This window comes from Felis catus, chromosome A2 (genome assembly GCF_018350175.1).
Source record: "Felis catus isolate Fca126 chromosome A2, F.catus_Fca126_mat1.0, whole genome shotgun sequence".
NCBI classification, from domain to species: domain Eukaryota; kingdom Metazoa; phylum Chordata; class Mammalia; order Carnivora; family Felidae; genus Felis; species Felis catus.
This window is the reverse complement of record NC_058369.1, coordinates 14,313,321-14,341,208: the sequence shown is the minus strand read 5'-3', so window position 1 is coordinate 14,341,208 and position 27,888 is coordinate 14,313,321. Positions and strand designations below refer to the sequence as shown.

Sequence of the window (27,888 nt, the reverse complement as noted above, 5' to 3'; positions counted from 1 at the left end):
TTTCTTACCCTGATGAATTCCTGCCCACCCACTAAGGTACAGACACAAGATCCCCTATCCCAGGAAGCCCTTCCTCCAGGTAGAGCCTCTGGTCTCCCAGCCCTATGTCTGGCTCAGCCCTGACTGCATGGATCTGTGTGTGTGTGTGTGTGTGTGTGTGTGTGTGTGTGTGTAGCTCTGTCTTACCAAAATTGAGGGCTCCTCAGGTATGGAGGAGGCTTCTCGCTGAGGCTTCTCACAGTCCCCAGCACCACCCAGCACAGGGCTGGGCAGCAGGGAGTGAATTCTTGTTTAGTGAATCAGTGAACCAAATCTTTAGCCTTTGTGCAATCTGGTTTGGCCAACCCCCTCCTTCCCCCCAGTTCATCCTTCAAAACCCACTTCCCACGCCCCCTCCTCCATGAAGCCTGTCCCAGGCAGCGTTTACTAGGAAGAAAGATTTGGAGGCTAAGCCTCTTGTGTTGCATTCGGGATACACGAGGCTGACGAAGACTCGCTCATCGTGGCCTCTTTCTCAACTCTTCCTTTGGTCCCTGGGAGGCAATGAAGCGCTCGGCAGCATTAGCAGTTACGGAATGGGTTTTGGCTGACTTCCCCAGGTAGGGAGATATCGTTATAGGAAGTCTCTCAGACTTCCTATACCCTATACCCTGCTCTATACCCGCAGGCACCAGAAGACGGCGCCCCGCACACAACTTGGCAAACAATTCTTTCAGGTGCCTCCCTTCTTCCTCCAGCTCCAAAAGAAAACTCAGCACTGGATGAAGGCCCTTTAAGAGGCGGGCGCGGAGGGGCGGGGTTCAAATTGCCGCCTGCCCTGAGAGCAAGGGAGGGGCAGGTCTGAGTCACAGTGCGCTTGCGCGGTGTCCTCGTGGTTCCGGGTCCTGCTCTGGTTCTCGGCGCTGTTCGCAGAGACTGAAGCTCGGAGTCCGAGCGACCCCCGGAAACCCACAGGAAACCTGTTTCCCTTACTTGAACCTGCTGTGAGAATCTAGCCGCGGGTCACGGCAGTTTCTTTGAAACCTTTGTAGACTCTGAGGCGTGGTCAAGGTCGAACGGCTGTGGCTGCGTTGGCGTCGGAATACGCACACCGGCTACACCGGCTGAGCCCTGCGAGGCTTTGTGGAGCCGAGATGACCCACTCTTTGGTTTGTCCAGAGACAGTGAGCAGGTGAGACCCTGGGGACGGGCAGTGGCGGGCGTGGCCCTTGAGCCCGGGGTTAACCGAGCTGGGGGTGCCGGGGTAAGCTGGAGGCGAGGAGGGGGCGGGCCCACCGGTGGGCGGGACATCGGCGCTGGGTTTAGCCAGTCTTTTCGCTCTTATTCTGGTGCCTCCAGGGTGAGTTCAGTGCTGAATCGCAACACTCGGCAGTTTGGAAAGAAGCATCTGTTCGATCAGAACGAGGAAACGTGCTGGAACTCGGACCAGGTGAGGCACCTCTCCCTGGACCCTCCGCCCATCCTGTGAATCAGATTCAGGAGTCCGGGGTGCCTTGAGAACTAAGGAGCACTCCAGCTGGGCACAGTAGAGTTGGTCACGGAGGGAACGAGTGCCAGCTGCCCCTCGCACCACCTCTCCCCCCATCGACTGTGGGAATAAGACACACATAGCAGGCTCTGTCTGAGCCTGGACAGATTGTGAGCCTCAGTTTCCCTGTCTGTCTCCAGGGCCCCTCCCAGTGGGTGATACTAGAGTTTCCTCAGCGCATCCGTGTCTCCCAGCTGCAGATCCAGTTCCAGGGGGGTTTCTCCAGTCGCCGGGGTCACCTGGAAGGTACTGGGAGGGCTCTGGAAGGTGGGGGTTTGGAGAGGGCACCCCAGCCTCACAACCTGCCCCTTTCTCTGTTGCAGGTTCCCAGGGGAATGAGGCTCTTAGCAAGATTGTGGACTTCTACCCTGAGGACAACAACTCACTTCAGATATCCTTCCTGGGCCTCTGGGGAGGGGCGGGGGTGGTGGTCTGTGCCTCCGAAAGCCGTGGGCCCTGGTATGTGACCTTGAGCAAGTGGGCTCTGGACCTCCATTGTTCCATCTATAAAATGAGCTGATGGTACCCGGTTCTGTGTGAGAGCCCCAGAAGGGCTCACAGTGTGGCCCGTCACCCAGCACACTGGTGGTGTCTAAGCTGGGGCTGCCACATGGGAAATGATGAACTACCTATTTCCCTTGACTGCCTGTGCTCACACCTTCCCTGTGCCAGTTGCCGAGGTGGACCGGCTGAAGGTGACATTTGAGGACGCCGCTGACTTTTTTGGCCGAATTGTCATCTACCACCTGCGCGTGCTGGGGGAGAGGGCGTGAGGCCACTGGGTACTAACTCACTCCTCCAGGAAGCCCTTGGGGAAGCACAGGGAAGTCCTTGAGGTTATGCACAGAAGGTTTATTGGTTCCTCTTGGGAAGGATCCCCTCCCACTGTCTGTCCAGGAGCTGCCTTTGAAGCCAGTTCTGGGTTCCCCCAGCTCTGCGTCAACTGTTTTGTTCCCTGAGTATCTGAGTCCCCAGCAGGCAGCCTTCACTCAGGATCTGCGGGCACCAGGTTGCTCTGGAAGAGTTTGAGGATGTGGTTCTCGATCACCTGTTGCACTGGAAACAGGAAAGGGAAAAGGTGGGCCATGAATCGAATGCAGGCTGCAGAGACAGAGGCCATTTGTACACCTCTTTTGGGGGATGAGCCGGGGTGTCCCAGCATGAGAACTGCACCCGCCTCTCAGGGAACGAACGGGGATCTCCAAGTCCTGGGACACAAACGGAGGACCTAATTCATATGCGGGGAAATCCACACCCTTCCCAGAGTACAGCTGAGAAGACGGAGGCCCCCCACGCCAGGAAACTCAATTTCCCCTAAGTCTGTAAAAATGCATTTTTGGAGGCTTTTTAGAGTAAAAAAAAGAAAAAAAAAAAATCTTTACCAAACAAAATTGTCGACTGGTGACTTTTATGAAAGGATAAGAGGGGCTGTGAGGAATGACTTCTGTCCCAAATGGAATAAAACTTGAAGGAAGGAGGAGAAATCTCCCAGGCTCTCAATCTCTCCATGACCCCAAGGGGTCAGTTCTATTAGGATCTCCCCATTTTGTGGATGGGGAAGCTGAAGGGGGAAGTGGGGAACAAACTGGGGTCAGCCGATGGTCCCTACTCACACCCACCTCCTGCCATGGAGAGGGCTGGCTTCAGTGACCCTCTGTGGCCCGGCCCCTCCTTCCTGGCATCCTTATCCTGCAAGGCCTCTGCAAGGATCCCATCCACCAGCCTGGTTCCTCCAGCCTGAATCCCATCTTCCCTCCCTTTGGGCCTCCCAGTGCCTGTGTAGATCTCATCATGAACCCAGTCACTGACACACGTCAGCCTCCCGCACATGCCCAGGTGAGTACACAGTGGCACTACGTGTTTGCTAATGTGAACACTCTCAACGCTAGCATGTGACATCTGAGAGGGATGTCCTGTGTACCCCTCTGTGGTCACCTGCTTACGGCACACTGTCACTGCCCTATGTGTCTCAGGCTGACCTTTCCGATATCCCAGGGCCACGGCAAGGTCCATTGGGGTATAGCCGGAGTCAGCCTCAGTGGTGAGATCGGCTCCTCGGGCTGCAGAGCAAAGCAGGTGTTACTGGAGAGGCAGCGGGGCTGGGAGCCCAGAATGGGGCATGGAGACTTGGGAGATCCAGTGATCCCTCACGGTATAGCCACAGGTCTGCTGGTTGCCCTTATAGGCTTGGATGAGAACCTGAGCTCTCTGAAGAATGTGGCCAGTAGAATCCCCACCTCCAGGGTCCCTGAGGCATGAAGGGTGTGGGTGTTCAACCCGGTGAGCCAGACCCCTGTACTATCCTACCATCTCCTGTCCCCAGATCAATCCTCTTGGGAAACTCAGGTAGTGACCGTTCATCCCAAGAGCTGTTCGAGCAGAGTTTGGACCCCTCCCTGGCCCTCAGGGTTCCTGTGGGGCCAGCTGGGGCTCTGAGGCCCCCAGGGCCAGCTGCTACTCCCACTCACCCAACAAGGCTTCTACGCACTTCACGTGGTTCCCACGCACGGCGTACAGCAGTGGCGTCCCTCCATTCTGTCAAAGGCGGGGGCAAGGGCAACCGACATTCTGTCTTTTCCAAATTCTCACAACACCCCCAGCCCTCCAATTTAATGTGGTTCTTCCTCCTGCTCAACACCTGGCCTTGTTCCCCCTTTGGGTCTTAGCTTAGATACCCCTTCTTCCAGGAAACCCTCCTCGACTTCCCTGGACTCTGGAGGCCGCTTTCCGGGGCTCTTGCAGCTGCCTGTGTGTCTGCTGTTACAGTGCTATTCACTACATTCCAGCTGTTTCTGTGTCGGCTGCCCTCCCTGCCAACTAGGAGCTCTGTAAGGCTCAGAGAAGGCTGTCTTGTGTTCTCAGCACCCACAGCAGGCCTGGTACCCTGCAAGGGGCCCAGGGCCAGTGGGTGATGCCTCACCCAGTCGTAGATGTTGATGTCCACGTCACGCTCAAGTAGCAGCCCTACAATGTCTGTGTAGCCGCCCATGCTGGCCAGGGACAGGGCGCTTTCCCGTTCCTTGGCCAGGATGTGGGGGTCAGCACCCTGTGGTAGGGGGAATAGAGACAGTGGTGATGGGATGGGTGGGGGCATCCCCTGGAATCCTGGGGTACCCATGGCAGCCCCTTCTTATAGACATGGCACCAGCAGACTCAGACGAGACCCCAGCCCACCCTCAAGTTCCTGGGAAGCCCTCAGCTGGGCTGGGACGCACCCACTCGAGCAAGAAGCGGACAGTCTCGATTTCTCCAAAGGCGGAGGCCCAGATGAGGGGGGTGAAGCCATGCTCGTCCGGCTTGTTGATGAGGTTGTCGCCTGGCAGGAGGGGGGTGGTACCACTGGGATGCACCCCTGCCCACTCTCCCCAGTGCTGTGGGAGCAGGGACAGGGCGGGTGGCTGGGGTCAGACATGAGGGGGAGCACACGGGTGGACATAGGCACATTTGTGGAGACTCAGGTCATTTCAATACCCACGTGCACACACCAGCACGTGTGGTCAGACACATTCGGACACACCACAGTACTCGTGTGGACACACACCTTTCCTCAGATGTTCCTTCAGCTGGCTCAGCTCCCCCTGGGCCGCGAGCTGGTGGATGGACAGGGCTAGGGGCCAGAGAGAGGCAGAGTCCTCACCTGTCCCATCCCTGCTCCATGCCTCAGTTTACCGCATCCAAAGTTGCTCCTCCCGGCCCCTGCTACCTACTGGCACCTGTTACCTCTCCCCGCCTTAGGGACTGGAGGCCCACTTACAGTCGAGGGTGGCTGGCAGGGCTGAAACCTCGTTCCCCCGCTGCCGGTTGGTGAGGGTTGTGGAGTGCTTCAGGGAGCTGCCTCCTGGAAGAGAGAGGAAGGGCCTCAGTTTGCTCCTAGTATGTCTCTGAGGCTTCAGACCAGACCCTCGGGGTTTGGAGCTACCAAAGACAGTGCCTCTCTCCACCATTCACTCACTCTGCCCTCCTGGATACCCGGGTGCACCTTTCTCCTCTACACCTGGTGATGTTCTGGGCAAACGATACATAGTCCCTGCCCTCAAGGGGTACATCGACAAGAGGGGGGAGTCAGACAGAAGGAGAGAACTAAGTATTCAGGAGAAATAAGAAGGAGGTAGAAGAGGGGCACCTGGCTGGCTCAGTTGGTTGAGCGACTGACTTTAGCTCAGGTCATGATCTCGCAGTTTGTGAGTTTGAGCCCTGCGTCGGGCTCTGTGCTGACAGCTCAGAGCCTGGAGCCTAATTCAGATTCTGGGTCTCCCCCTCTCTCTGCCCCTCCCCTGCTCACGCTCTGTGTCTCTCTGTCTCGCAATAATAAACAGATGTTAAAAGAAATTTAAGAAAATGGGGCATCTGGGCGGCTCCGTCGGTTAAGCGTCCGACTTCAGCTCAGGTCATGATCTCACAGTCTGTGAGTTCGAGCCCCGCGTCGGGCTCTGTGCTGACAGCTAAGAGCCTGGAGCCTGCTTCGGATTCTGTGTCTCTCTCTCTGCCCCTCCCCCGCTCATGCTCTGTCTCTCTCTGTCTCAAAAATAAATAAAAACATTAAAAAAATATATAAAAACAACTTAAGAAAAAAAAGAGTATCCTTAAAACAAAAGAAAAAGAAGGAGGTAGAAGAGAGTGGAAAGAGGGGAGGGCCAGGGGTGAGTCCATTTCAGACACGATGGTCAGGGAGGGCCACTCTGAGGAGGTGATACCAACTGAGAGCTTGGCCAGATGAAGAAACCAGCCCTGGGAAGAGGTAGAATGTTCCACACAGAGGGAACAGCAGGGACCAAGGCCCCAGGAGGGACTGAATTAGACGTGTTCAAGGACTCCAGTCAAAAGAAATCCTTGAGGGGCACCTGGGTAGCTCAGTTGGTCTATTTCAGCTCAAGTCATGATCTCATAGTTCGTGAGTTTGAGCCCCACATCAGGCTCTGCGCTGAGAGTGCAGGGCCTGCTTGGGATTCTCTCTCTCCCTCAGTCTGCCCCTCCCCTGCTCATGCTCTCTCTCTCTCTCAAAAAAAAAAAAGAAATCCTTGGATCCTTAATAGGGTTAACAGAATCACCATCTGACCCAGCAATCCACTCCTAGGTATCTACCCCCAAAAGTTGAAATCAACTGTTCAGACAAACACCGGTACACAAATGTACCAGCAACACTAGTCACAATCGCCTAAACAGGAAGAACCCAAGGGCCCATCGATGGATGAATGGATAAAAGAAATGTGGTCTGGAATGGGATATTATTGGGTCATAAAAAGGAATGAAGCACCAACACATGCTGCAAATGCAGACAAACCTCCAAACCATCATGCCGAGGGGCGCCTGGCTGGCTCAGTCAGAGGGGCATGCAACTCTTGTTCTCGGGGTCATGTGTTCAAGCCCCACATGGGGTGCAGAGATTACTTAATAATCAAACTTAATAAATCAAACTTAAAACCATGAAAAAAACCCTTCATGCTGAATGAAAGAAGGCAGACACAAAAGGCCACATGTTGTAGGATTCATTTATATGAAATATCCAGAACAGGGAAATCCATAGAGACAGAAAGATTAGTGATTGACAGGGGCTAGGGGAGGAGGGATGGAGAATGATTACTCATGGGGACTGGGTTTCCTTCTGGGGTGACGGAAATGCTCTGGAACAACAGAGAGAGTGGGGGTGGGGGGCTTACGCACAACGTGAATGTACTTACCACCACTGAATTGTATGCAAGTCTGGTTAAAATAGCAACTTTTATGCTATGGGGATCTAGCCATCATATATATACATAAAAAGCAATTCCTCACTGGGTGGAGAGGGAAGACACATTCTGGGTAATGGAACATAAAGACAGAGGTCCTGTCTTGAGCCTGACATTCCATTGTCCTTGCATCCCAGAGGCAGGAGTCCAGGGGAAACATCCTACCTACCCTGCGGTGAGGAGGCACCAGCATCCGGTTCAGGATTCCCAGGCTCCAGAGTGCAGGGGAAGAGACTGAGCACCACAGTGTCTGAGCCATCGGGGGCCTCATCGCTGGGGTCCTCAGGGTCCCCAAATTCTGGGATGGGGAGCTGTTGGGTCAGACTGAGGTCCTCTGCCGGCTGGGTGGGCTCCATGGGGGAAGCTGGCAGAAGCGCCAAAAGAGAACAGTTAATTATCAACAACTCCTATTAAGTAGGCACCAACAGCATACCCGGCCTTTCACAGTGAGGGTGGGTAAACTCAAGCTCAGCGGGAAGTTAAAACCACAGTCCAACTGCTTTTCAGGCTCATTCCTCCCCCGCTACCAGGGCACATACAACATGCTTTACTTAAAATGGGTTCAGCTATCTGGGTTCGAATCCCACCATTTATAAGCTGTGAGCACTTGGGCACATGACTTAACTTCTTTGAGCCTCAGTTTCCTCATTAATCAAATGGGGAAATGAGGTCTTAGCACCGTGCCTGTACATAGCAAAGCTGGGGGCCTGATACACGGGCAGAGCTTAATAAACGTTCACTGTAGTTATTTTTTTCTTGCGTGGTGGGGGGGGGGGGGGGCGGTCCCCGGAATAAGTGACTGCTCAACAAAGTGTGATCGGTCCCATCCCACCGGCCCCTCCCAAACAGATCCGAAAGGTCCACTCACCTCTAACGAGCCTCGTCTGTCACCCCACGCCGCAAGTCCGGGTCCCCCAAAACTTGGGGGCCCAATTCACAAACTTTTCTCCTTCAATTGATATAGGAGGGAGCAAGCTGGAACCTGGATCCTCAGCGCCCTGGTTTCTTCTGCCGGGACAGAGAGCAACTTGATACGCGACCGCTACCCCCACCTCAGAGCACCCCACTGCGCCTGCGCACCCTGCCTCCCCAAAAGTGCCGAAAGGCAAGAGCAATAGAAGCTGCTACTGGCCCTTTAAGACTTGGGGGAGGGGCGTGGTTTCCGCTGGGGCCCAAGCAATGCTGTTGCGCCTGCGCGTTCTTGTCCTGGCAGCTCTGGAGGGAGCCCGGCAGGGTCTGAAGGGATGGGTGGAGCCTCAGAGGGCTCAGAGGATTTCATTGAGACAGTCTTGCGTCACTACCCCCCCAGCTCCACCCATAAGGTTTTCCTGAGGGAGACGCTAGGCTCCAGTTGCTCCAGGACGGGCGGGGCTCTCTCCTCTACGAAGGTGGTGGGCGGGGAAAAGTCGAGGTGTCGGGACTTAAAGGGGCAACACTACTGTCGCCTCCGTTCATAACAATGTCTTCTTTGCGGTCCTGGGGGCGTGTGAGCATGTGCAAGAATCTGATGGCAATAGGAGGGTACAAAGAGGCCGTTTATGTGGCCCGAAGTGGACAATGTTTGGAGCGTTTCCCTAATTCGTCTGCTCCCGGAAAAGGGAGTTCGTGAAGGGAGGGTGCCCTTGCCCCTTCCTGCTTGGGTGTCCCTCCTGGAGCTTCAGGGGGTCTCCGCCCCTTCCTCACCCGTCTACTGGTGTGCCTCCTTCCCCAGTCTCTCACTCAGGGCTCCTCTCCAGTCTAGGTACACGAAGTAGTGAGGCGGGCAGGCCAATTGGCACCGGAACTGGAGCACCACGGCGTCTGGTTTCGTAGGGGAAGGTTTAAGAAGCCTTCCCCATAGCCGGACTTCCGCTTCCGGTCCTCGGAATCTGTACGCGGTCGTTATGGAGGAACCGGAGATGCAACTCAAGGGAAAGAAAGGTTGTGTTGAGCCCCGGGCTGGACAGAAGGGTGACCTGACAGAGTGCAGGAGGGGGCAAAGGCTTGGAGGGAGCATGCGGGGGAACTAATTGGACCACCATTGCATCCTGGTTCGGCCGCTGACTAGTTTAAAAACCTTTAGAGTGTCTCCGTGCCTCAATTTTGTCATCTGTAAAATGGGAAGTATAGTAGTCTCTCCCCGCCCCCATAGGTTTGTTGTGAGAATTCAATGACCTGCTATTTGTAATGCATTGAAAGAACGCCTGTGACGTGGCAATCGCTGTGCGTGTTACTTCCGTATATGGTTACGTATTTGTTTAGGTTTACGTTAACATCGAATATTTGTAAGTCACATAGTTACAAATTACCAAACGCCACAGACTTGTTAAATCATAAAGGTTTTTGTTATGACACACGTTATTTCTAGTTACTATTTTTAAGTTTATTTTTGAGAAAGAGCGAGAACACAAGTGGGAGAGGGGCAAAGAGACGTACAGAGGATCCCAAGCAGGCTTCCCACTGTCAGCGCAGAGCCCCATGCTGGGCTCAACTCACCAACTGTGAGGTCATGACCTGAGCGGAAATCAAGAGTTGGTTGCTTAACCGACTGAGTCACCCAGGCACCCCTCTAGTTAATTATTTAGAAGGCACAAGTATAGTTCATCCCATCTTTTTTGCAGCAGCACTGAAGGGTAGGCTCTTATGTTCATTTTCCAAACGAGGAGGACTAAGAGGGATAAGAGTACACTCAGTTTGGAGGTGGCAGGATGGGCTCTACCCTCCTGAGGGCGTTGCAGTGAGCTAGACATGCTGACACTAGCCAGACTCATGCACAGCCTCCCTTGACTCCCAGATGCACCAGAGTTCTCTGTCTTGTTAACTACACTCCACTGGCCACAGCATGGGGTCCATCTCTGTAGCAAACCTTGAGGTGGGTACTATTATTCCATTTTTACAGCTGAGGAAACTGAGGCTCCCAGAAGCCCCTGCCCTCAAGAATCCAAGCTTCAACTTTTTTTGTTTTTGTTTTTGTTTTTTTGTAAAAGTGTAATGTAATAAAGAATGAGAATTTATAAGAGAAATGAACAAGGTGCTGAGGTTGAGAATGAGATGGAAGTGACATTCGGTTAAGCGTGGTGATCAGGGAAGGCCTTGTCCAGGAGCTGAGACATGAGGGATAAAGAGAAGCCCATGGGGGAAGGAGAGGGTCAGTGGCAGAACAAACTGGGCAGCAATACAGCAGCTACTGATCACAGTATTTATGGGTATTTCAGTTAATTAAAATTAGGTAAAAAAATTCTTATGGTGAGCCCTGAGTAATGTGTAGAATTATTGAATTACCATATTGTGCACCTGAAACTAACATAACACTGTATGTTAACTCTATTGGAATTAAAATTTAAACAAAAAAATAAAACTCAATTTGTGAGTCGTATTTCACATTTCAGCCACATGCTCAGTAGCCAGCCGTATGTACCTAGTGGCTACATTATTGGACACTATAGATTATAGAACCTTTCGGTCATCTCAGAAAGTTCTTTTGGACAGTACTGGGAGTGTCCAAGGAACAGCCAGGAGGCCACTGTGCCTTGGATGGTGAGGAAGGCAGGGAAGTTAACAGCAGGAAGAACATACAGGGGCTTATGGGCCATAGTAAGTTAGGTGGATTTTACGCTCTGGCTGATGGGAGCCATAAGAGGGTTTCAAATAAGGGAGGGACATATCTGATATGTTCATTAGGAGATCACTCCATCTGTTGTTTGGAGATTGGACTGTTGGCAGAGCGGAAGCAGGGAGACCAGGAAGGAGCTGAATCTGGCGTCCTGGCGAGAGGTGGCCATGCCTGGACCAGCGTGGGCAGTGTAGTGGTAAGAATAGGTGAGATTTAGACTTTGTTTTCAGGCAGAACCAGCAGGATCTGTCATGGATGGGAGGGTGTAGATGACTGACTGGCTGGGAATGTCATTTGTTGAAGCAGACCGTGGGGTAAGGATTTCTGTGTAATTAACTTACCAGGAGAACCTCACAGGGGAGATAGGGGAAGCTGAGCAAGGAGTGATCTCAGGGCAGATCCTCAGCCTGATGCTTCAGGAGAACTCAGAAGGATGATTTACACCTCCACGTTGTCCCAACACACAGCAGGAGATGTAGCCTTTAATACCCCTTGATGGTCAGTCATGGCTGAAGGCCACCCAGCGATCTAAGCTTCCAGGCATTTTCAGGTCCAGTAACTGGTAGGACCCTCGAAGAAGAGTCTCAGATTCATTCCTTGGGGTAAAGGGAATGTGAGAGGGTCCAAGTGGGCAGCAGCAGTGTCTACCGCAAGTGGGCTTGGGAGGGGAAAAACCATGAGTTCACTGGATGTGTTAACATCATGATGAGCGAAGCCTTTCTTGATTATCTCCTTCAACCCATCACTGGGACCACAGGTGACCCAGCTCCTGAGTGGACACTGGACACCCCTCGCTGCTCTGGCTGGACTCGCGGATTAAGCAGTCAAGAGTCTTATGCTTTGTCTCTTTGTGTCTCTGCCGCCCTTCCCTTGCTCTGCCACCCCCCACCCCGGCCCCCAACTTTTGATTTGCTCGGCCCAGTCACAGACAAGTTCACTGAGAGTGTCTATGTCCTGGCCAATGAGCCTTCCGTGGCCCTGTACCGGCTGCAGGAGCACGTGCGCCGCTCTCTGCCTGAGCTGGCCCAGCATAAGGTGAGCCCCACTGACCCCTGGCACTGACCTCCCCCAGAGTCCTCACCTCATGATCTGGGGCCTGCTACATGGAACAGGGGCTGTTGGGGGAGGAGTCAAGGCTGGGACAGCAGCAAGGAGGCACGAGGTCACTGAGACAGGTTGAGGCCATGGGTGGACAGACTTGGGGGCAGATATGGAAGAAGGGGGTGGCCGGATGTGCATTCGTTGTCACTTGTATGGCGAGAAGGAAGCATCCGCATGAGGACCCGAGGGAACCATGTGCCAGGCCGAGGGATGCAAAGGCCCTGAGGCATGGTGGCCACGTGTTGGCGGAAAGCCCAGACCTGTGAGGGAGGGGATTTTCAGGAGGAAAGATCAGGATGGAGGGGGCTGGTCTCTGTGGCCATGGTGATGGGTGATCAGGTGCTCCATCCCAGGAACTGAGAGGGTGGAGGTAGCAGCCCTCCTGCTAACAGCTTCCTGTCTCCCACAGGCCGACATGCAGCGATGGGAGGAGCAGAGCCAGGGAGCCATTTACACAGTGGAGTATGCCTGCAGGTGAGCCCGGTAGCCTCCCCACTGCCGGGGTTGTCCCCGTACGCCCCAGGGTCACCTCTGGGACACTCCGGGGCATCTCAGCCAGCTCTCCGGTGAACCTTCTCCTGCCATATGCATCTGAGTTGAGGCATGTGGATCTCGACTTACTTGGCCACACAGCAGGTTCCAATCCAGGCCTGTGCTTCTCACCATTTGCCCATCCCCCACGTGCCTCCGGCAGGCTTCCTCCCGAGCGGAGCCCCCGTGTGTCGTAGGAAGGGGTGGAAAGGTTTAGGGGAGATGCCATCTGGGAAGGGAGCCAGTGCCTCAAGGGACTTCTCCTTCCCACATCCAGGACCACAGACTGGCCGGTGGGGTGGACGGCAGCTGAGAGGAGGGCCACAGCACAAATACAGCCGATTATTTTTACATTTTTATTTCTTTCCAATTTTTTTTTTTTAGTGTATAACAGACGCATAAAATTTGCCACCTTAACTATTTTCAAGTATACGGCTCAGTGGTAGTAAATACATTCACGTGCGGCCATCCCCACCCTCCATTGCCAGCATTTTTTTTCATCTTGCAAATCTGAAACTCTCCCCGTCGGACACTAACCCCGCCCTTCCCTTTCTCCTGACCCCCGGCACCCACCGTTCTGTGTTCTGTGTATGAATCTGGGGACCTCACATAAATGGAGTCGGACAGTATTTGTCTTTTCTGTCCATCTCTTTTCACTCAACATGCTGTCCTCCAGGTCTTCCCATGCTGTAGCCTGTGTTGGATTATCCTTCCTTTTTAAGGTTGAGTAGTATTCCGTTGCGTAGACCCACCTCAGTTTATCCATCTGTCGATGAACGTTTCGGTGGCTTCCACGTTTTAGCTACTGTGGATAATGCTGTGAGTGTGAGGGTACCATTTAATTATTATTATTATTATTATTATTATTATTATTATTATTATTTTGTGTTTAGCTTTTTCTAAGTCTTCAGATTCCACCCCCCACCCCCCGCCGCCTCCCAGTCCCAAGGGAAAGATGTATGTCAGAGTAAAAAGTAGTAGCCAGTGTTTCTTTTCATCATCTCACCTTTCCTGGCCTTGCCTCCCCCTCTTCAGTTGGTTCCCCTGACTGTACTTAACGTCCTGGCTTGTTCCGTTTGCCTCGCGAGTTTGGCAATTTTATTTAGAAGTGCCATTTGCCCTTTGCGTGGACTAAGTCATTTTCATGGAGGCTGGACACACCCCAGCAGTACAATCTGTGGAACCACGGGGTTTGCTTGCCTGTTTCTGTTGTGCGAACGAAGGTTCTCTGACAGGAGGTCCTGCTGCTGAGGGTACTGAGCCGAGTGCTCTACCATCAGCCGCCTTGGCCCCTCCACTGGGACAGAAGGCCTTCCAGACGGATGGCATTTTCTTGAGGATGGTGGCCTCAGACACCCTCATTAGCTCAAGAAAGGGTAGAAAAGAAATAGGAGTTTCTCTCTCACGTCTGCCAAACAGCTCCTGCGCAGCTGTGGGCTCACCAGCAAGGCCCAGGTCAAAGGAAGAACATGTCAGAGTCTGTACTTTGTCCCGGTTCCTCTAGCTGCCCCATTCAGTGAAGGAGTCCGGGCTGCGGGTGACACTTAAATTTTAATGCATTAAAATGAAATAAAAGATTCAGCTCCTCTGTCTCACTAGCCATATTTCAAGGGCTTAGCAGCCATGTCAGCGGATAAAGAATGTGTCCGTCATGTTCCAGAAAGTTCCACCGGGCCATGCTGAGGTAAGCATGAGGCCAGTGTATCCTGAGCTCTGAGCACTTCTCGCTAGGGAGATGTGAATTTCTCTATGCTAAGGGACCATGTTTCCTTTATGGACATGAAAGAGCCCTTTTGGTTGTTGACAATGCTTTACGTAGTTGATGCAGAATTTATAGATACTAAACTGGATAAACTATTCAAGAGGGAACTTATAAAAGCAAGCTTTTTTCCCCCTATAGTTTATTTATTTTTCATAGTTTACATCCAAGTTAGTTAGCACATTGTGCAACAATGATTTCAAGAGGAGATTCCTTAAGCCCTTTACCCATTTAGGCCATCCCCCCTCCCACAACCCCTCCAGTAACCCTCTGTTTGTTCTCCATATTTAAGAGTCTCTTCTGTTTGTCCCCCTTCTGTTGTCCCCCTCCCTGTTTTTATATTCTTTTTGCTTCCCTCCCCTTATAGTCATCTGTTTAGTATCTTAAATTCCTCATATGAGTGAAGTCATATGATATTTGTCTTTCTCTGACTAATTACACTTATCATAATACCCTCCGGTTCCATCCACGTAGTTGCAAATGGCAAGAATTCATTCTCTTTGACTGCCGAGTAATACTCCATTGTATATACATACCACATCTTCTTTATCCGTTCATCCATCGATGGACATTTGGGCTCTTCCCATACTTTGGCTATTGTTGATGGTGCTGCTATAAACATGGGGGTGCATGTGTCCCTTCGAAACAGCACACCTGTATCCCGTGGGTAAATACCTAGTAGGGCAATTGCTGGGTCGTAGGGTAGTTCTATTGTTAATTTTTTGCGGAACCTCCATACTGTTTTCCAGAGTGGCTGCACCAGTTTGCATTCCCATAAAGACAAGCTTTTCATCCAGGTGGGCAAACACTAGAAAAGCTGACTGCATTTTGGTAGCGCTAAAACGAACAAGCTAACAGAGCAGGCGATAGCCCCCCAACCCCCGCTTTGATCTTGTGGCCGTTTTCCAGCCGGTCCCTGACTGATAATAAATAGGAGTGAGTTTTTTGTCTTTAATAGAACAGCTTTAAAATGACACTTTTATTTCCACTGCAGATACTATGCAGGTGAGTTAGCAGGGCATTAGCAGGGCCCTGGGTGGCCTGGTGAATATTTTACTGTTGTGCTGTTGGAAGGGGCATTTTCATTAGGTGTTTGTTAGTCTGGCACCAACACCAGAGGCTAGCACAGCTTGGCAGTGGTGTCCCCTTAATTAGTAGTGAGTTATTCTGCTTCTCTCTAAGCTCACCTCCAGAGCTCTTCACAGTTGAGTTGATAAGCTTCCTTCAGAGGCAGGAGTAGGTTATCTAAAAGGCCATTTTTACACGTTTATCGCTTCTTCAAAACATTAGGTGGTCTAGCAGCAGGATGTAAAAGTTGCACCCGGGGCGCCTGGCTGGCTCATTCGGAAGAGCATGTGACTCGCTCTCGATCTTGGGGTCGTGAGTTCAAGCCCCACGTCAGGTGTAGAGATTACTTAAATGAATAAATAAAAACTTGCAAAAAAAATAGCTGCTTCTGGCCATCATGCGCTCTGTCGCATAGATGTCATCGAGGTGTGGCAGGGAAATCAAAACTTTAAACCCCGGATAAGCCCACAGAATCCCTGGGGTGCCTGTTGAGCACTGAGCCCGTGCAGGCGCCCCCACCAACCTCTGGCTGGGAGGCTACATGGGCAGGCGCAGGGAGGGGAGGGTAAGGCGGGGTGGCACCGACTGGGTCCATCCTCCCATTTCAGTGCTGTGAAGAACCTTGTTGACAGCAGCGTCTACTTCCGCAGCGTGGAGGGTCTTCTGAAACAGGCCATCAGCATCCGGGACCACATGAATGCTGCCGCCCAGAGCCACAGGTAGCTCCGGGACCACCCGCTCCTGCTCTCAGCCTCCTCGCTGTAAGGACCTTTGCTTCTCAGCCAGGAACTGCTGTCTCTCACTCCTTAGACAGCTCCCTTTCCTCATCTCATGGTGCCTGGTGGCTTCCTCTCGTCCTTTGGCGTCTGTAACGGGAGAGTACAGCCACCCAGCACCCAGGTCCTGAGCTCTGCTGTGTGCCCGGCCCTGGGCTGGGCACCGGGGATGCAGCGGTGGCCAATATGCATGTACTCGTGGTCTCACGGGGAGGCATACGGCAACCAGGTAAACATGGAACAGACGAGCATTTCAGATGTGCAAAGGAAGAAAAGGGAGGTGGGAGCCTCTCTGAGGAGGTGGGAGCAGAGGCCTGAGCACCATGCAGATGGGAGGTGGCCCGGGGAGGGGGTTCCAGGTTGGACAGCGGTGAGGACAGAGGCCCTGGGGATGGTGATCTGGGTGTGTTGGAGGAACATCTAGGAGGCGAGTGTGGCTGGAGTGGGTGAGCAAGAGGGAGACAGAGCCCGCGAGGCTTGCAGGGGAGGTTGCCCGGAGCTGAAGGAGGCTTCAAGCCAAGGACCAGATGGCCTAAAAATGAAAAGCACTTACAGTCCTCGCACCCTGGGGAGAGAGTTTTTGTCATACTGTCATTATAACTTAATAAACATGCACTTGGGCACATGCGCACGTGCTGTAAGCTGTAACTCTGCTTTGATATATGTCCGGCCCCTGCAGTCTGGGACTGGGTCTGGCATGCCTGTCCCCCACCAGACATTTAGAAAGAAAGAAAAAAAAAAATCTGTGTTACTGTTCTGAAAACTGAGACGCAGGAATTGTCAAAAACAAAAAAGCCTGGTGAATGTGTAAGAATGGACGTGCAGCCATCTTCTCACAGAGGGTAGCACGACATGGGTTGATCTGGGCTTCTTTGCTTTAAAGGACTGTCTGCCTTGGGCTGCCCTGCTGTAGGTTGGTGCAAGCCATTGGGGCCAGAGCTTGCTGTGTAGTGTGCACAGCGCCCCCTGCACGGTAGGGCCTCAAAAAGCCATAGCTTTTACCTTTTTTTTTTTTTTTTTTTAAGTTTATTTATTTATTTTGACAGAGGCAGAGAGAGGGAGAGAGAGAATCCCAAACAGGCTCCTCTCGGTGTGGAGCCTGACGTGGGGCTTGATCCCATGACCACAAGATGATGACCTGAGCTGATATCAAGAGTCGAATGCTTAAACGACTGAGCCGCCCAGGCTCCCCCATACCTTATTGATTGATTGATTGATTGATTGATTGATTATTTTTTTTTTTTAATGTTTATTTTTGAGAGAGGGAGACAGCGTGAGCTGGGGAAGGGCAGAGAGAGAGGGAGACACAGACTCGGAAGCAGGCTTCAGGCTCTGAGCTATCAGCACAGAGCCTGATGTGGGGCTCGAACCCACGAACTGTGAGATCATGACCTGAGCTGAAGTGGGATGCTTAACCCACTGAGCCACCCAGGCGCCCCCCCCCCCCCCCCGCCCCGCAATACCTTTTATTTTTAATTCATGGTTTCCCAAGTGCTTTAGATGCCTTGCTTCTGCCTGCTTCTGAAAGATGCTTCTAGCAGCTTAAAGTGCTGCTTAACACTTCTCTTGGCAAGCCCTGCGGGTTTGAAGTGCCCAGTCCTGCATGAGTCCCAACCACGACCTCTGAAGTTGGGTGGCTGGTCCCATTTATACAGAGGATGCCCTGAAGGCTGAGGCCAGGGGTCTTAGGGGACTGGAAGGTAACCCAAACCCATCTCCAGCCTAACTGAGCACGCCCGATGGCCTCTGACATTGGCCTCAAGGACGCTGCCCATGTTTTGTTCCAGCCCTGACGAACCACCCCTGCCCTCCTCAGCTTGATCCCGGAAGAGACTTGGAGGTGCTTTGGCCCCTCTGGCTCAGGTCAGTGTCAAGTGGGGTCGTGAACCTCTGTACTCCATGCTCTGAACTAACCCACCCTCTCGGTGTCCAAGAAGGGACCTGCTCGTCTAACCTCTTGGGCTTTCTCCCCGGGCTTGTAGGATACTTTCATCAGTGGGAGGCTTCGGGGTGGTAGGGACCTTCAGCCCTCTGCTATGCAGGACGTGGTCAGCCCTCGTCTCCCTCGTGCTCTCTGTGCCAACTCCCTGCCCCTTCTCCAGGCCGCAGGCCCTGTCTCGATCCCGTGTTCCCCCTGCCAAGACAGAAGGGGGGAGCCCACGTTTGGTTGTTTTACTCACACGCGTTCTCTCAGGCAGAGCCCAGCATGATGGCTACCCACCCAGCTCAGGAATCTTCGCTGCACTGCTGGCCTCTGTGTGACCCTGAGAAAGTCCCTCCCCTCTCTGGTCTCTGCTTTGACCTTCCGTCAGAGTGGTTCAGCAGGCAGCAGAGGGTGCTGCTGCATAGTGATGTGTGTTGTAGCAATCAGCTACTGCTGCATGACAAACTATCCCCAAACTTAGTGGTTGACAACCTTAGTCATTTGGCTGCTTACAGTCCTGCGATTTGGGCTGGGCTCAGCTGGGCAGTTTTTCTGGACTTAACAACTATCTGGCACTCATCAGAACTCAAAGGGGCTCATAGTCAGAGGTGGCCTCGCTCACACATCTGGATCTGGACCCGTGCCGTCAGCAGCAGGGGGTCCGTTCCCCTCTGCGTGGCCTCCCCAGCAGGCCGGCCTAGGCTTCTCCTGGTGACCGGGTGCCCAGAGGGCAGCCCCCGTGTGCCTGTGCCCATCCGACCTCTTCTTGCTTCACACTGCGGATGCTCCATTGGTCGAGGCCAGCCACGTGGCCAGGCCAAGAACCTGATGGGAGAGGACTGCAGGAAGGCCTCAATACCGGGAGGTGTGATCGACTGTGTGAGGAGAGCATGGTACCAAGAAAGGCCTGGCACGTTGTTACTCGGCGCCCATGTAGGGCCGACCCCGGCAGATCGGCGGCATCTGAGGGACTTGCTGAGCTCTGGCTGTTGTAGTTCTCAAAGCCCCGCCCACTTGCCAGGCACTGCAATGGCCCTCTGTGCCACAGAGGCCCTCTCAGAGGGCTTGGGAGGCATGAGTGGGATGGGGCCTCCACAGCCCCCGAGCCACAGTCTCCAGAGACAAGAGGCAGCAGAATTCATGTGTATGCAGTTGAAGTACTTTTTGAGCACCTGCTGTGTACCAGGCTTAGCTCTCCGGCTGGGGGTAGTGAGGAATCCCGCTGGCTGTGGGAGCATCCAGCATCTGGGAGGACTTGGGGCAGGAGGGGCTACCAAGAGGGTCAGCAACTCACCCCAATGGCCCACGCAGTGTTGCCCACCAGCCCTGGGCCTACACCCCACCATCTCTCCACTCCCTTCTCCTTGCCCTCGTCACTCCCACCATCCAGCCTCAAGGACACCGCCCTGCTGCCCTCCCCACACCCTGTTGTCATCTGTCCCTCTGCTGCTGCGCCCCCTTGGAATAAAATTCTCTGTGGCTTCTCCTGATCCCGCCTTTATCCCTACAGGCCCTGCCCCCTTCCTCTTCAGAATTGTTGCTCCATTGCCCCTCTCAGAGCCTTCCACCCCGCACTTTCCCCCCAAACTGTTCCCTACAGGGTAATTGGTAACCTGTATAGGGTCAAGTCACAGTCTCCCCTGGCGTCTGAGTTCACCTGCCTCTCCAGTCCAGGGCCTCTAGCACAGTTCCCATTTATAGAAGAGAAAGCAGGCTCAGAGAGGCCAGGCACAGTCACTGTCCTTGACCAGAAGTGCTGGGAGTCCTACCCCGGGGTTTCACCTCTTCCCCCATCCCATCTAGTACCTCCTGCCTCAGGTGCCACCTCATCAGGGTGACCTTGCCACCCTGAGGGTCTCTCAGACCTGTCCCTGACCCTTGTCCCTCCATCCCCTGGCCCCACTAAAGCTGGGGCCTTTGGACACAACTTTGTGGAATCTGGCAGGGACTGAAGACCAAGCAGGTGTGGCCAGCACATTCCTCTTGCTTCTGCTCAGCGCCGCCTCTGGGCCCCTCTGTGAATGTCTGGAGACAAGGCTTTGCTGCCTATGGACTCCTACCTGCCCCCCATTGATCACAGACACAGTCATGGCCACGGCCCCCCCCGACTGGTAATTGCCACTCTGTTAATCCTGAACAACCACCCACTGTGTGCCTGGAACTACACTGGGGGCTTTTCAAGGCTTATCTTTTCATCTTTCATCCTCAGCCTGGTAAGGCAGGTGTTACCCCCAAATACATATGGGGAAAGAGAGCCTTCGAGAGGTGGCATGACCTGTACAAGGTCACACAGCAGATTCCAGAGACTGAGTCCTACTGTGCTTCCTGCTGTATAACATGGGGCCTAGAGCTGGGCCTCTCTGGTCTGGTCTTTCTTCCTTTTCTTTCTTTCTTTCTTTCTTTCTTTCTTTCTTTCTTTCTTTCTTTCTTTCTTTTCTTTCTTTTCTTTCTTTTCTTTCTTTTCTTTCTTTTCTTTTCTTTTCTTTTCTTTTCTTTTCTTTTCTTTTCTTTTCTTTTCTTTTCTTTCTTTTCTTTCTTTCCTCTTCTGTTTTTTTAAATGTTTGTTTGTTTTTGAGAGACAGAGCACGAGTTGGGGAGGGGCAGAGAGAGAGAGAATCCGAAGCAGGCTCCAGGCCCTGAGCTGTCAGCACAGAGCCTGACACAGGGCTCAAACCCACGAACCATGAGATAAAGACCTGAGCCAAAGTCAGATGCTTAACCAACTGAGCCACCCAGGCACCCCTGGTCCTCCTTTTCTCCATCTGGACAAAGAAGCCTGGATTGGACCTTCTCTACAGGCTGAGGTGGACATTTGTGTATCTGCCTGCACGGTCTGCATTCTGTCTTGAGCAGAAATGCCCACCCCAGGCTCAGGCCATATGGAAAAGCCTGGAATGGGAGTGTCCCATTCCAGGTGTGGATGTGGGACACTGGCCTGGCCAATCAGAGCCACCACCTCCCAAGTCACAGTGATTGGGTAGAAATGAGCGTGTGACCTTGTGAGAGGTCTCACTCAAGAATTTTGCTGGGAAAAAAAAAAAAAAGAATTTTGCTGGGAAGCCTGGGAAAGTCACTGTCTTCCCACTAGGGTTGTTGAACTAGGCAGGTGGAAGGGGAGACCCAAGAACACTGCATGGAGTCCTGGATCCAACTGTACCTGACACCAGTAAATCTTGATTATTCAGTTTCATTGGTCTCTAACGTAACTATTTGCCAAAATTGCTTTGAGTCCATTTCTGCTGACTGCAGAAAAGCCCACACTGACCACTGTGAATTTCAAGCCTGGAAGATCATGGTCCGCAGTTTGTACACCTCCAAGGCCCGCTGGCTGCCAGTGCAGTATCCAGCACCAGATATCAGGAAGATCAGAATGGAGTTGTTTGAAGTATAGTCCGGGTGAGTCCCAGGCCGACTGCTCTGAGAGGATCTCCCCACACTTCCCTAGGTGCTGTGAGTGGTTGGAAGAGAGAGGCGGCAAGGGTCAGGGGTACCCTACGGGAGAGAGAGAGGGTCCTGGTGGGGTGTCAGTGTTGTGGAGGGGCCTGAGGGCCTAGGAAGGGGTTTGTGGACACAGGAGATATGGAAGAAGGACCACCTCCCACTGCCAGGAAATAGGAGTCCATTCTCTCTCCCCTTTCTAGGGTGTATTAGGGGCCTCTGTGCTGCCATCCTGCCTCCCCACTTGCCCCAGCCCAGGTTGTGGGGAGGGAGACTCCTCTGGTCCACCTGATTAGAGGCCCTGACTGGTGTGTAGCCCCCCACCAAGTCACTGTCACCGTTTGCCCACTCGGAAGGCACTCGTCCTTCTGTCCCACCTGTCCATCAAACAGTCATTCATCCAGCAGTCATTGACTGCCCTCTGTTGGCCAGGCCCTGCCCAGGGAATGCCCTGGTGAGCAAGACAGGCCAGCCCTGTCAGACCTAGGGGTCAGACCGGCAGGAGAAACAGGCGGCAAAGTGAGGGAACTGCATATTTTCCAGGGGCTGCCTTGGACTGTTCCTGTGCTGTGAGCTAGTAGGGTGCAGTCTTGGGGTGCCCCAGACCCTCCCAGGGCTCCCCATCACCCACAGTCCCTGGGTGCGATCTCAACTAGTGACTAATAGTCTTCTCCATTCAAAGATCAGGTCTTTAGACTGAAGACCCCTCACGACTCCCAAGTCAGAGGGCTCCGAACTTGGCTGGTTTATTTGCATTTCATTTACATGTCCATCCCTGCACTTCTCACCTAGAGAACGCCCACACCCCCTGGGCCACCAGGGGGCGCAAGAGGCAAACCCTTGGTCAGGCCTCGGAAGTGGTCATTGTCCACTTTCCTGGCCGGTCCTGGTAGGTGCATTGTGATCCTCCACCCTTTTTCACCCCATACGCCCTCGCTCCCACTTTTCAGAGAGTGAACTAAGATTCCATGAGGCAGGATTACCCAGCAGGACCTTGCACCTGCCCCCATGTGCTCCTGGGCTGTTCTGGCAGCCTCCCTTCCTTGCCAGGGTGGAGGTGTGGGCACTCCCAGACCTGACTCAGTAGGATTTGCTCCCAGGAGAGCCCCAGAGACAGGAGGTGGGGGAAGCTTGGAGAGAGGCAATGAGCTCCCTTGTGCCATGGGGCGTTCAAGCTGGAGCCTAGCACCCGTGAGGGTGGGGATGACCTGGAAGGGATCTTGTGGACCACCCCAATCTCTTTCAAATCTGTGGATGGGGTAAAAGGAGGCCCAAGAGGGCAGTGACTTGCCCCCAGTTGGTCCACAGTGGTCAAAATGGGAATCAGACTTCACTTTTGGCTTTTTGTCCTTAGCCCAAATCTAAGTTCTGGTTTTTATTTCAGGCCTGGTGTACACTCCCAGAGGGGTACTACCGCTGAGAAACCCCTTCCTAGCCCTGCCACACCCCCCAGAAAGGTCTCTGAATGCCTCCAGCTTGGTCCCCATGCCTCACCATCACTCAGACCCTCTCCGGGGCTCTCCAGTTCTTCAAGAAACCCTCAGAGACACCCCTTTGGTGCCACTACACGTGAGGCAGAGGAGCCTCCAATATGGGGGAGACAGAGTCGGACACAGACATCTCCAACCCCCTGGGTCAGCGCTGGGCTGGAAGGAGGGATGGGGGTAGAGAAGCCCCAAATGGGAGGAGGGGGCATTGAAGGTGGGCCTTGAAATGATTCTAGCCTCCAGGAGGAGGGGCTGCTGTTTCCCCCACTTTCACATGAGCAGACAGGCTCACAGTGGTGCAGTGACCAGCTTGAGGTCATGCAGTGAGTGGGAACCAGAGCTGGGATGGGGACCCAGGCTCTCCAACCCTGAGGCCCTGCCTGCTGGGCCACACTGCCCTTGCCATGAAGCGTCCGTCAAAGCCTTCCCCTTCTGATACTGTGGGAAGGGATCTGGAGGACGGGGACTTGGGAGAAGCACCTTTTCCACCTCCTTACCTTCGCACTCCTGCCTCCGCCCACCCCCAACTACCCCATCCTCTAGGCCCCCTTCCCAGATCCCCTTCTGTGGCCCTTTCCACTCTCTTCTCCCCTGCCCCCAACCCTCCCTTCTACTCTCCAGCCTCTTACTCTAGCAACTAAGGGTGTCCCCTCAACTGAAAAGGCCGAGGTGGAGACTTTGACTGCCCTGATGGGGGATGAAGGTTCACATGGGGTGACATAGCCATTGAAGGGGGAGGGTATAGGACAGGAATTGGGGTAGAGACAAAAAGGAGGGGCTGTTATAGGAAACAGAGTGCAAATGATAGAAGATGGAACTGGCCAGAATGGGAAAGAGGCATGGAGTATGAGTGGGGGCGGGGACGGAGTGGCAGGAACATGGGAGGGAGCCCTAGTGGTGGGAAGGGGCAGGGAGGAGGATGTGTGTGTGTGTGTAGGGGGGCAGGCCCAGCCAGCTCAGATCAGGCAGACCCTTCCCTACACACCCTGGCTGCTCCCAGAGCTGCTCCAGCTGCTGCCCTCACGTAACCAGAGCCTGCCTGTTGCATCAGAGGCGGGCGGGCAGCCACGGGTAAACAGAGCAGCCCTCGGGGGGCCCGGGGCTCCCCAGCCACCTCCACGCTCCCCAAGCCTCATTCTGTGCCTTGGAGCCAAGGCAGACACCCCCATCCTAGTCTGGCTTCTGGTGTGTCCTTGGGACACCAGAGGTTTGGTGTTGGGCACTGAGGGACAGCGCAGTGGGGTCAGAGGCAGGACCCCTGGACCTTCTTATGACAGCGTGAACCCTAGCATATGTCCAAAGATGAAAGCTTTGCCCAGACTAGGGATCCAAACTGCCCATGTCACAGATGGGTAGATTGAGGTTTGAGGAGAGGCCTCCCAGAACCCCAGTTCCCTGCCTCAGTGTCCCCCACACATTGATATCTCTACATGTTCCCCACAGAATCCAAGAGTCTAGCCATCCCCTGTTGTCTTCCAAGAAGGTGGAAAACAGACAGCCATTGCAACCCACTTGATCTCCCATTTTATCTGCCCCAAACTGACCCCCTCCTCTCTTTCTCCGAGCCTCCCTTCAAGTGCCCAGCCCAATCTACTTCTGCCCACTTCTCTGGCTTCATCTGCCTCGTCTCCTCCACCAAAAAATATTCCGCACTCTGCCTCCGCACCTTTGCGAGTGCTGTTGCCTCTTGGAAAACCCTTCTCCCAGTGGCAAACTCCTGTTCATGCCTCAAAGCCCAGTAAAATGCCCCCTCTTCTGGGAAGCCCTCCCCAACCCTTCTAGCCCAGTCCTGACTCCCCAGAGCCAGGGCAGTGTGTGGCAGCTCTGCCTTCGCCAGGCTCGGAGTTTCTCCTGGATTACACAATCCAAAAATCACCTTCATTCTGTTATTCTTTTCACATTGATTCGCTCACTAATTCTGCTCTGATTTCCCCTCTGGGCCTAGACGTGTGCTGGGTGGTGCTGGGATCCCATGGAGGGAGAGGATGCAGAGGTCTCGGCTGGAGTCTAGTTCTGGAAGCCAGTCCCCCTACACACAGCTGACCTTCAAACTGGAGGAGGGCGCCTAGAAGCCGAGGGGTCTGTTGCCTTCCTGTCAAGACACGTGAGGCACAGCTACAGGAGGCACAGATGTGCGAGCCCGCACAGGCGATCCCAGAGCCAGCTTTCTGCAATCCCTCCATTTGGGTGAGAGCAAGGATCAGTGTTAGCTTCGAGAAGGGCTCCGTCTCTGGGGCCTTCAGGGTCTTGGGTCAGAGTTGTGTTTCACTCAGTTTAGAATAAGTCTAGAGTTGGGGCTAGCCGTGGTCCAAATTAGAGACAAGGTCCGAATTAGCGCCAGGGTCACAGTAGTAAGGTCACAGGCGCCTAGTGAGGGTGGGGGAAGTCTGGCGGGTCTGATCCAGCCCCCTCTCCGGTCTCCTTTCTTCATTACACTCCCTCCCCATTTCCGCGTCTTCCGGGGTCTGAATCCGAGTGCCCAGAACTCCCGGGGCGGGGACGCGCCCAAGTGCCCGCCCATCACGGCTCATGAACGCGCCCTATATACAAATGATCCCCACCCCACCCAATCAGCTCCTGAGGGGGCGGGGCCGCCCGTCCCGTAGGCACCTGTGGCCGCCCTGCGCTCCGAGCTCTGTGCTGCTGCTGCCTGGCTGGTACTTGAGCGTCCAGAGGGCCCAGGCCCAGCAGGTGCGTGTCGCGTCGGGCCAAGGTTTGTGTGGTGTCTTTAGAACGGCATCTGTGGTTTGGGTTGGGTTTGGAGGTCCAAGTGCGCTGCTGTGTGCTGGAGAGTTGTGTGTCTAAGAGATGTGCGTCCTAGGATGTGAGTCTGAGAGGTTGTGTGTCCTGAGAGGCTATGTGTCCAAAGGGTGTGAGTCGGAGGGGTGTGTTCGAGGGGGAGGGTGTGTCCAAAGGATTGTGAGTCCAAGGGCTATGTTTCTGAGAGGTTGTATGCCCAAGGGGCCTGTGTCTGAGGGTTTTGATGTCATTTGGGGAGCTGGGGGGCCATGAGCCCCTGTATGTGTCTGTGAGCTGTATGTCTGGTCTGTGAGCTGGAGTGTCCTCCTCTCCTGGGATGCACTCCTTTGCATGCCCTCCAAGCCCCCGTACACAGCCCGGTGCCTTCCTGCTATGGCTGTGCCCTTTTGTGTCACTGCCCCAGACCTGCGTGTGGCATAACCATGCATGTGTGCCTGTGACTGCCATGACCCTCGCCTGCCCCGTGGGATTTGAGCTTCACGAGGAGAATGCGGGGCCTACAGCCCATGGGGTGCCTGTATGGCTGGGGGCAGGATAGGGGGTGTGGAGCCCTGGGTGGGGGATCACAGCTGCCTGGGCCACCCCCTCTCCTGTGCCTCAGTTCTCCCACCTGGGAAATGGGTACAGGAACGATAGTCACAGCCCTGCGAGACTGTCAGCACATGACAAGCTGACATGAAAGTGTTACTTTTGCAGTTACGCTCCTCCCACCCCCCCTCCGCCTCTCTCAGGGTCCAGGGCTGCAGACAGGGCCGACCGATCCACCTGGCTATCTCCAGTCCCTTTGTTGCTGACTTGAGAAGTCAGAAATAGCTGAGGCCTCATGCTTGTCCTGGCCTAGAATCCCCACTCGGGAAGGTCAGGACCTCTGGACACTTGGCATCCAGTGATAAGAATTTTCAGACTATTGGGGTAAAAGAAAGTGGGTTCAAAACAGTATTTAGAGTTGGAAAGACAAGTGTGTGGAGTTTGATTACAAAGGTCAAAGGGACTTTGGGAGAAGTCAGCCTTGCTCCATCCTGTCCCCCTGTCTGCCTACCACTGCCTGTCTGAGTCAAGGAGTGAATCTTGGATTCCAGGGAATGGAATTTCAGAACATTTAGGGCCCAGGGCCTCACCTTCAAGAGTCGGAAGCTGCTTATTTGGTCTGAAGCCCCCACTTTGCAGGGAGGGAAGACTGAGGCCAGATGGACACATTCAGGCCCCTCAGGAAAAAGATAGGCTCAATGCTATTCCTGGGCCACTGCAAAAGAATAAAATCCAGGAGCGGGGGGCCCAGCCTTCTCTCACTCCTCTCTTTGTGACTTCAGACAGATCACTGCCCCTCTCTGAGCTCTGTGGCTGCCCCTGTGACCTGAGCCAGTTGAGCTCAGTTTTACATCCTATCTCCAACTAATGATTTATTTCATTAAATCATTACCCAACCGGGCAGACATATGGAAGATGCAAATTAAGAGGGGAAAGGGACCCCCAACTCAGATGCAAGGAGTGTAGAAATGTTAGGGGTCTGGCCTTCCAGAAGATTGGAGGCACATATGCACAGATGTCATTTTTCAGAGAGGATTTATCATACACTGAGATCCCATTTGGGGTCAGAGAGCTCACCCCAACCCTGGCCCTTGAATCCCTGTGAGGTACACACAGAGGTTGGGTCCCATTTCTCAACCCCCAGAAGGGTCTTCCTGGGCCCGTGCCCTGGGAGCTTGTGAGGATTCCCGGTCATCTTCAGGCCGAGGAATGAGTGTCTAGGATCCCAACAGTGCTCCAGGCTCACTTCCCAGACCGTGCAGGGGTGGCGAGTTTGGGCTACAGCCAGACAGCCCCAGGGCTCAAGCCCAGGCTGGAGTGAGAATCTGGGGGTCTCTCTGTGTGGCCCGGGAAAGACGGGCTCCTCCTCTGTAAAACGGGGACAGCAATCTCCGCTTCACTGGGCTGTCTGTGGGTCAGGCAGGTCCTGTGTGTAAATGAGGTGGCATGTGGGCCTGGGCAGACAGTAGGCGCTCAATAATAGGAGGTAACATCTGAACTGTGAGGTACCTGTGAGCCCCATCAAGGCCCCCCACCATCACCCCACCCTCTACCAGGGCCAAGGAGGCCTCAGGCCTGTCAGCTTTCCTGGCCTGATCTCCTCCAGGTCCAGGTTTGCCTGGGGTCAAGGCAGGGCCCTCAGAAGGGAGCAACTGAGGAGGGTTGGCACA

General features: G+C 53.9%; 4 protein-coding genes across 14 annotated transcripts in view; 3 read left to right on the top strand and 1 right to left on the bottom strand.

Annotated features, from left to right (window-relative positions):
- The first annotated feature begins 837 nt into the window (after positions 1-837).
- On the top strand, positions 838-3,008 carry NR2C2AP (nuclear receptor 2C2 associated protein). Its single transcript, XM_003982171.6, has 5 exons — positions 838-1,171; positions 1,339-1,429; positions 1,669-1,774; positions 1,852-1,919; positions 2,185-3,008. Exons 1-5 carry the CDS (start codon positions 1,134-1,136, stop codon positions 2,299-2,301), a joined length of 420 nt encoding a protein of 139 aa, XP_003982220.1. The 5' UTR covers positions 838-1,133; the 3' UTR covers positions 2,302-3,008.
- Positions 2,366-9,077, bottom strand: RFXANK (regulatory factor X associated ankyrin containing protein). Of its 2 annotated transcripts, none has more exons than XM_006928657.5 (10): positions 8,938-9,077; positions 8,123-8,262; positions 7,424-7,618; positions 5,283-5,366; positions 5,070-5,135; positions 4,744-4,844; positions 4,449-4,574; positions 3,997-4,063; positions 3,508-3,588; positions 2,366-2,584 (listed from the first exon to the last, which is right to left on the bottom strand). In XM_006928657.5, the coding sequence occupies exons 3-10, from the start codon at positions 7,608-7,610 to the stop codon at positions 2,514-2,516; spliced, it is 783 nt and encodes a 260-aa protein (XP_006928719.1). In that variant the 5' UTR covers positions 7,611-7,618; positions 8,123-8,262; positions 8,938-9,077; the 3' UTR covers positions 2,366-2,513. The 2 variants fall into 2 exon arrangements, 1 of the variants encoding a protein (XP_006928719.1); XR_006591692.1 differs by lacking the exon at positions 8,938-9,077 and adding an exon at positions 2,911-3,089 and having other exon boundaries at positions 8,123-8,528.
- BORCS8 (BLOC-1 related complex subunit 8) lies at positions 9,044-19,495 on the top strand. Of its 5 annotated transcripts, none has more exons than XM_045048840.1 (6): positions 9,044-9,174; positions 10,915-11,052; positions 11,769-11,881; positions 12,357-12,421; positions 15,956-16,066; positions 17,869-19,495. In XM_045048840.1, the coding sequence occupies exons 1-5, from the start codon at positions 9,138-9,140 to the stop codon at positions 16,026-16,028; spliced, it is 426 nt and encodes a 141-aa protein (XP_044904775.1). In that variant the 5' UTR covers positions 9,044-9,137; the 3' UTR covers positions 16,029-16,066; positions 17,869-19,495. The 5 variants fall into 5 exon arrangements, with proteins under 5 accessions (XP_044904775.1, XP_044904768.1, XP_023103584.1 ...); XM_045048833.1 differs by having other exon boundaries at positions 15,914-16,024; XM_023247816.2 differs by having other exon boundaries at positions 15,914-16,066.
- MEF2B (myocyte enhancer factor 2B) overlaps positions 17,869-27,888 on the top strand; it is a 26,389-nt gene continuing 16,369 nt past the window's right edge. The window contains exon 1 of one of the 6 annotated variants that reach the window (XM_045048822.1): positions 17,869-17,944. The gene's annotated coding sequence lies outside the window, so the exon portion shown is untranslated. Of the gene's footprint in view, positions 17,945-25,490; positions 25,644-27,888 lie in introns of those variants that run through there. The other 5 variants (XM_003982170.6, XM_045048823.1, XM_019820131.3 and 2 more) reach the window with 5 other exon arrangements.

Excerpts from the sequence above, each read along its gene's own strand:
- NR2C2AP (XM_003982171.6), top strand. The coding sequence starts at position 1,134 with ATGACCCACTCTTTGGTTTGTCCAGAGACAGTGAGCAG. Across the intron at positions 1,775-1,851 it reads TCGCCGGGGTCACCTGGAAG|GTTCCCAGGGGAATGAGGCT; the intron begins GTACTGGGAGGG and ends TCTCTGTTGCAG. Across the intron at positions 1,920-2,184 it reads AGGACAACAACTCACTTCAG|ACCTTCCCTGTGCCAGTTGC; the intron begins ATATCCTTCCTG and ends GCCTGTGCTCAC.
- RFXANK (XM_006928657.5), bottom strand. The coding sequence starts at position 7,610 with ATGGAGCCCACCCAGCCGGCAGAGGACCTCAGTCTGACCCAACAGCTC. Across the intron at positions 4,845-5,069 it reads GAAGGAACATCTGAGGAAAG|GCGACAACCTCATCAACAAG; the intron begins GTGTGTGTCCAC and ends CCCTCCTGCCAG. Across the intron at positions 4,575-4,743 it reads TCCGCTTCTTGCTCGAGTGG|GGTGCTGACCCCCACATCCT; the intron begins GTGCGTCCCAGC and ends CCCCTACCACAG.
- BORCS8 (XM_045048833.1), top strand. The coding sequence starts at position 9,138 with ATGGAGGAACCGGAGATGCAACTCAAGGGAAAGAAAG. Across the intron at positions 11,882-12,356 it reads CTGAGCTGGCCCAGCATAAG|GCCGACATGCAGCGATGGGA; the intron begins GTGAGCCCCACT and ends TGTCTCCCACAG. Across the intron at positions 12,422-15,913 it reads ACAGTGGAGTATGCCTGCAG|TGCTGTGAAGAACCTTGTTG; the intron begins GTGAGCCCGGTA and ends CTCCCATTTCAG.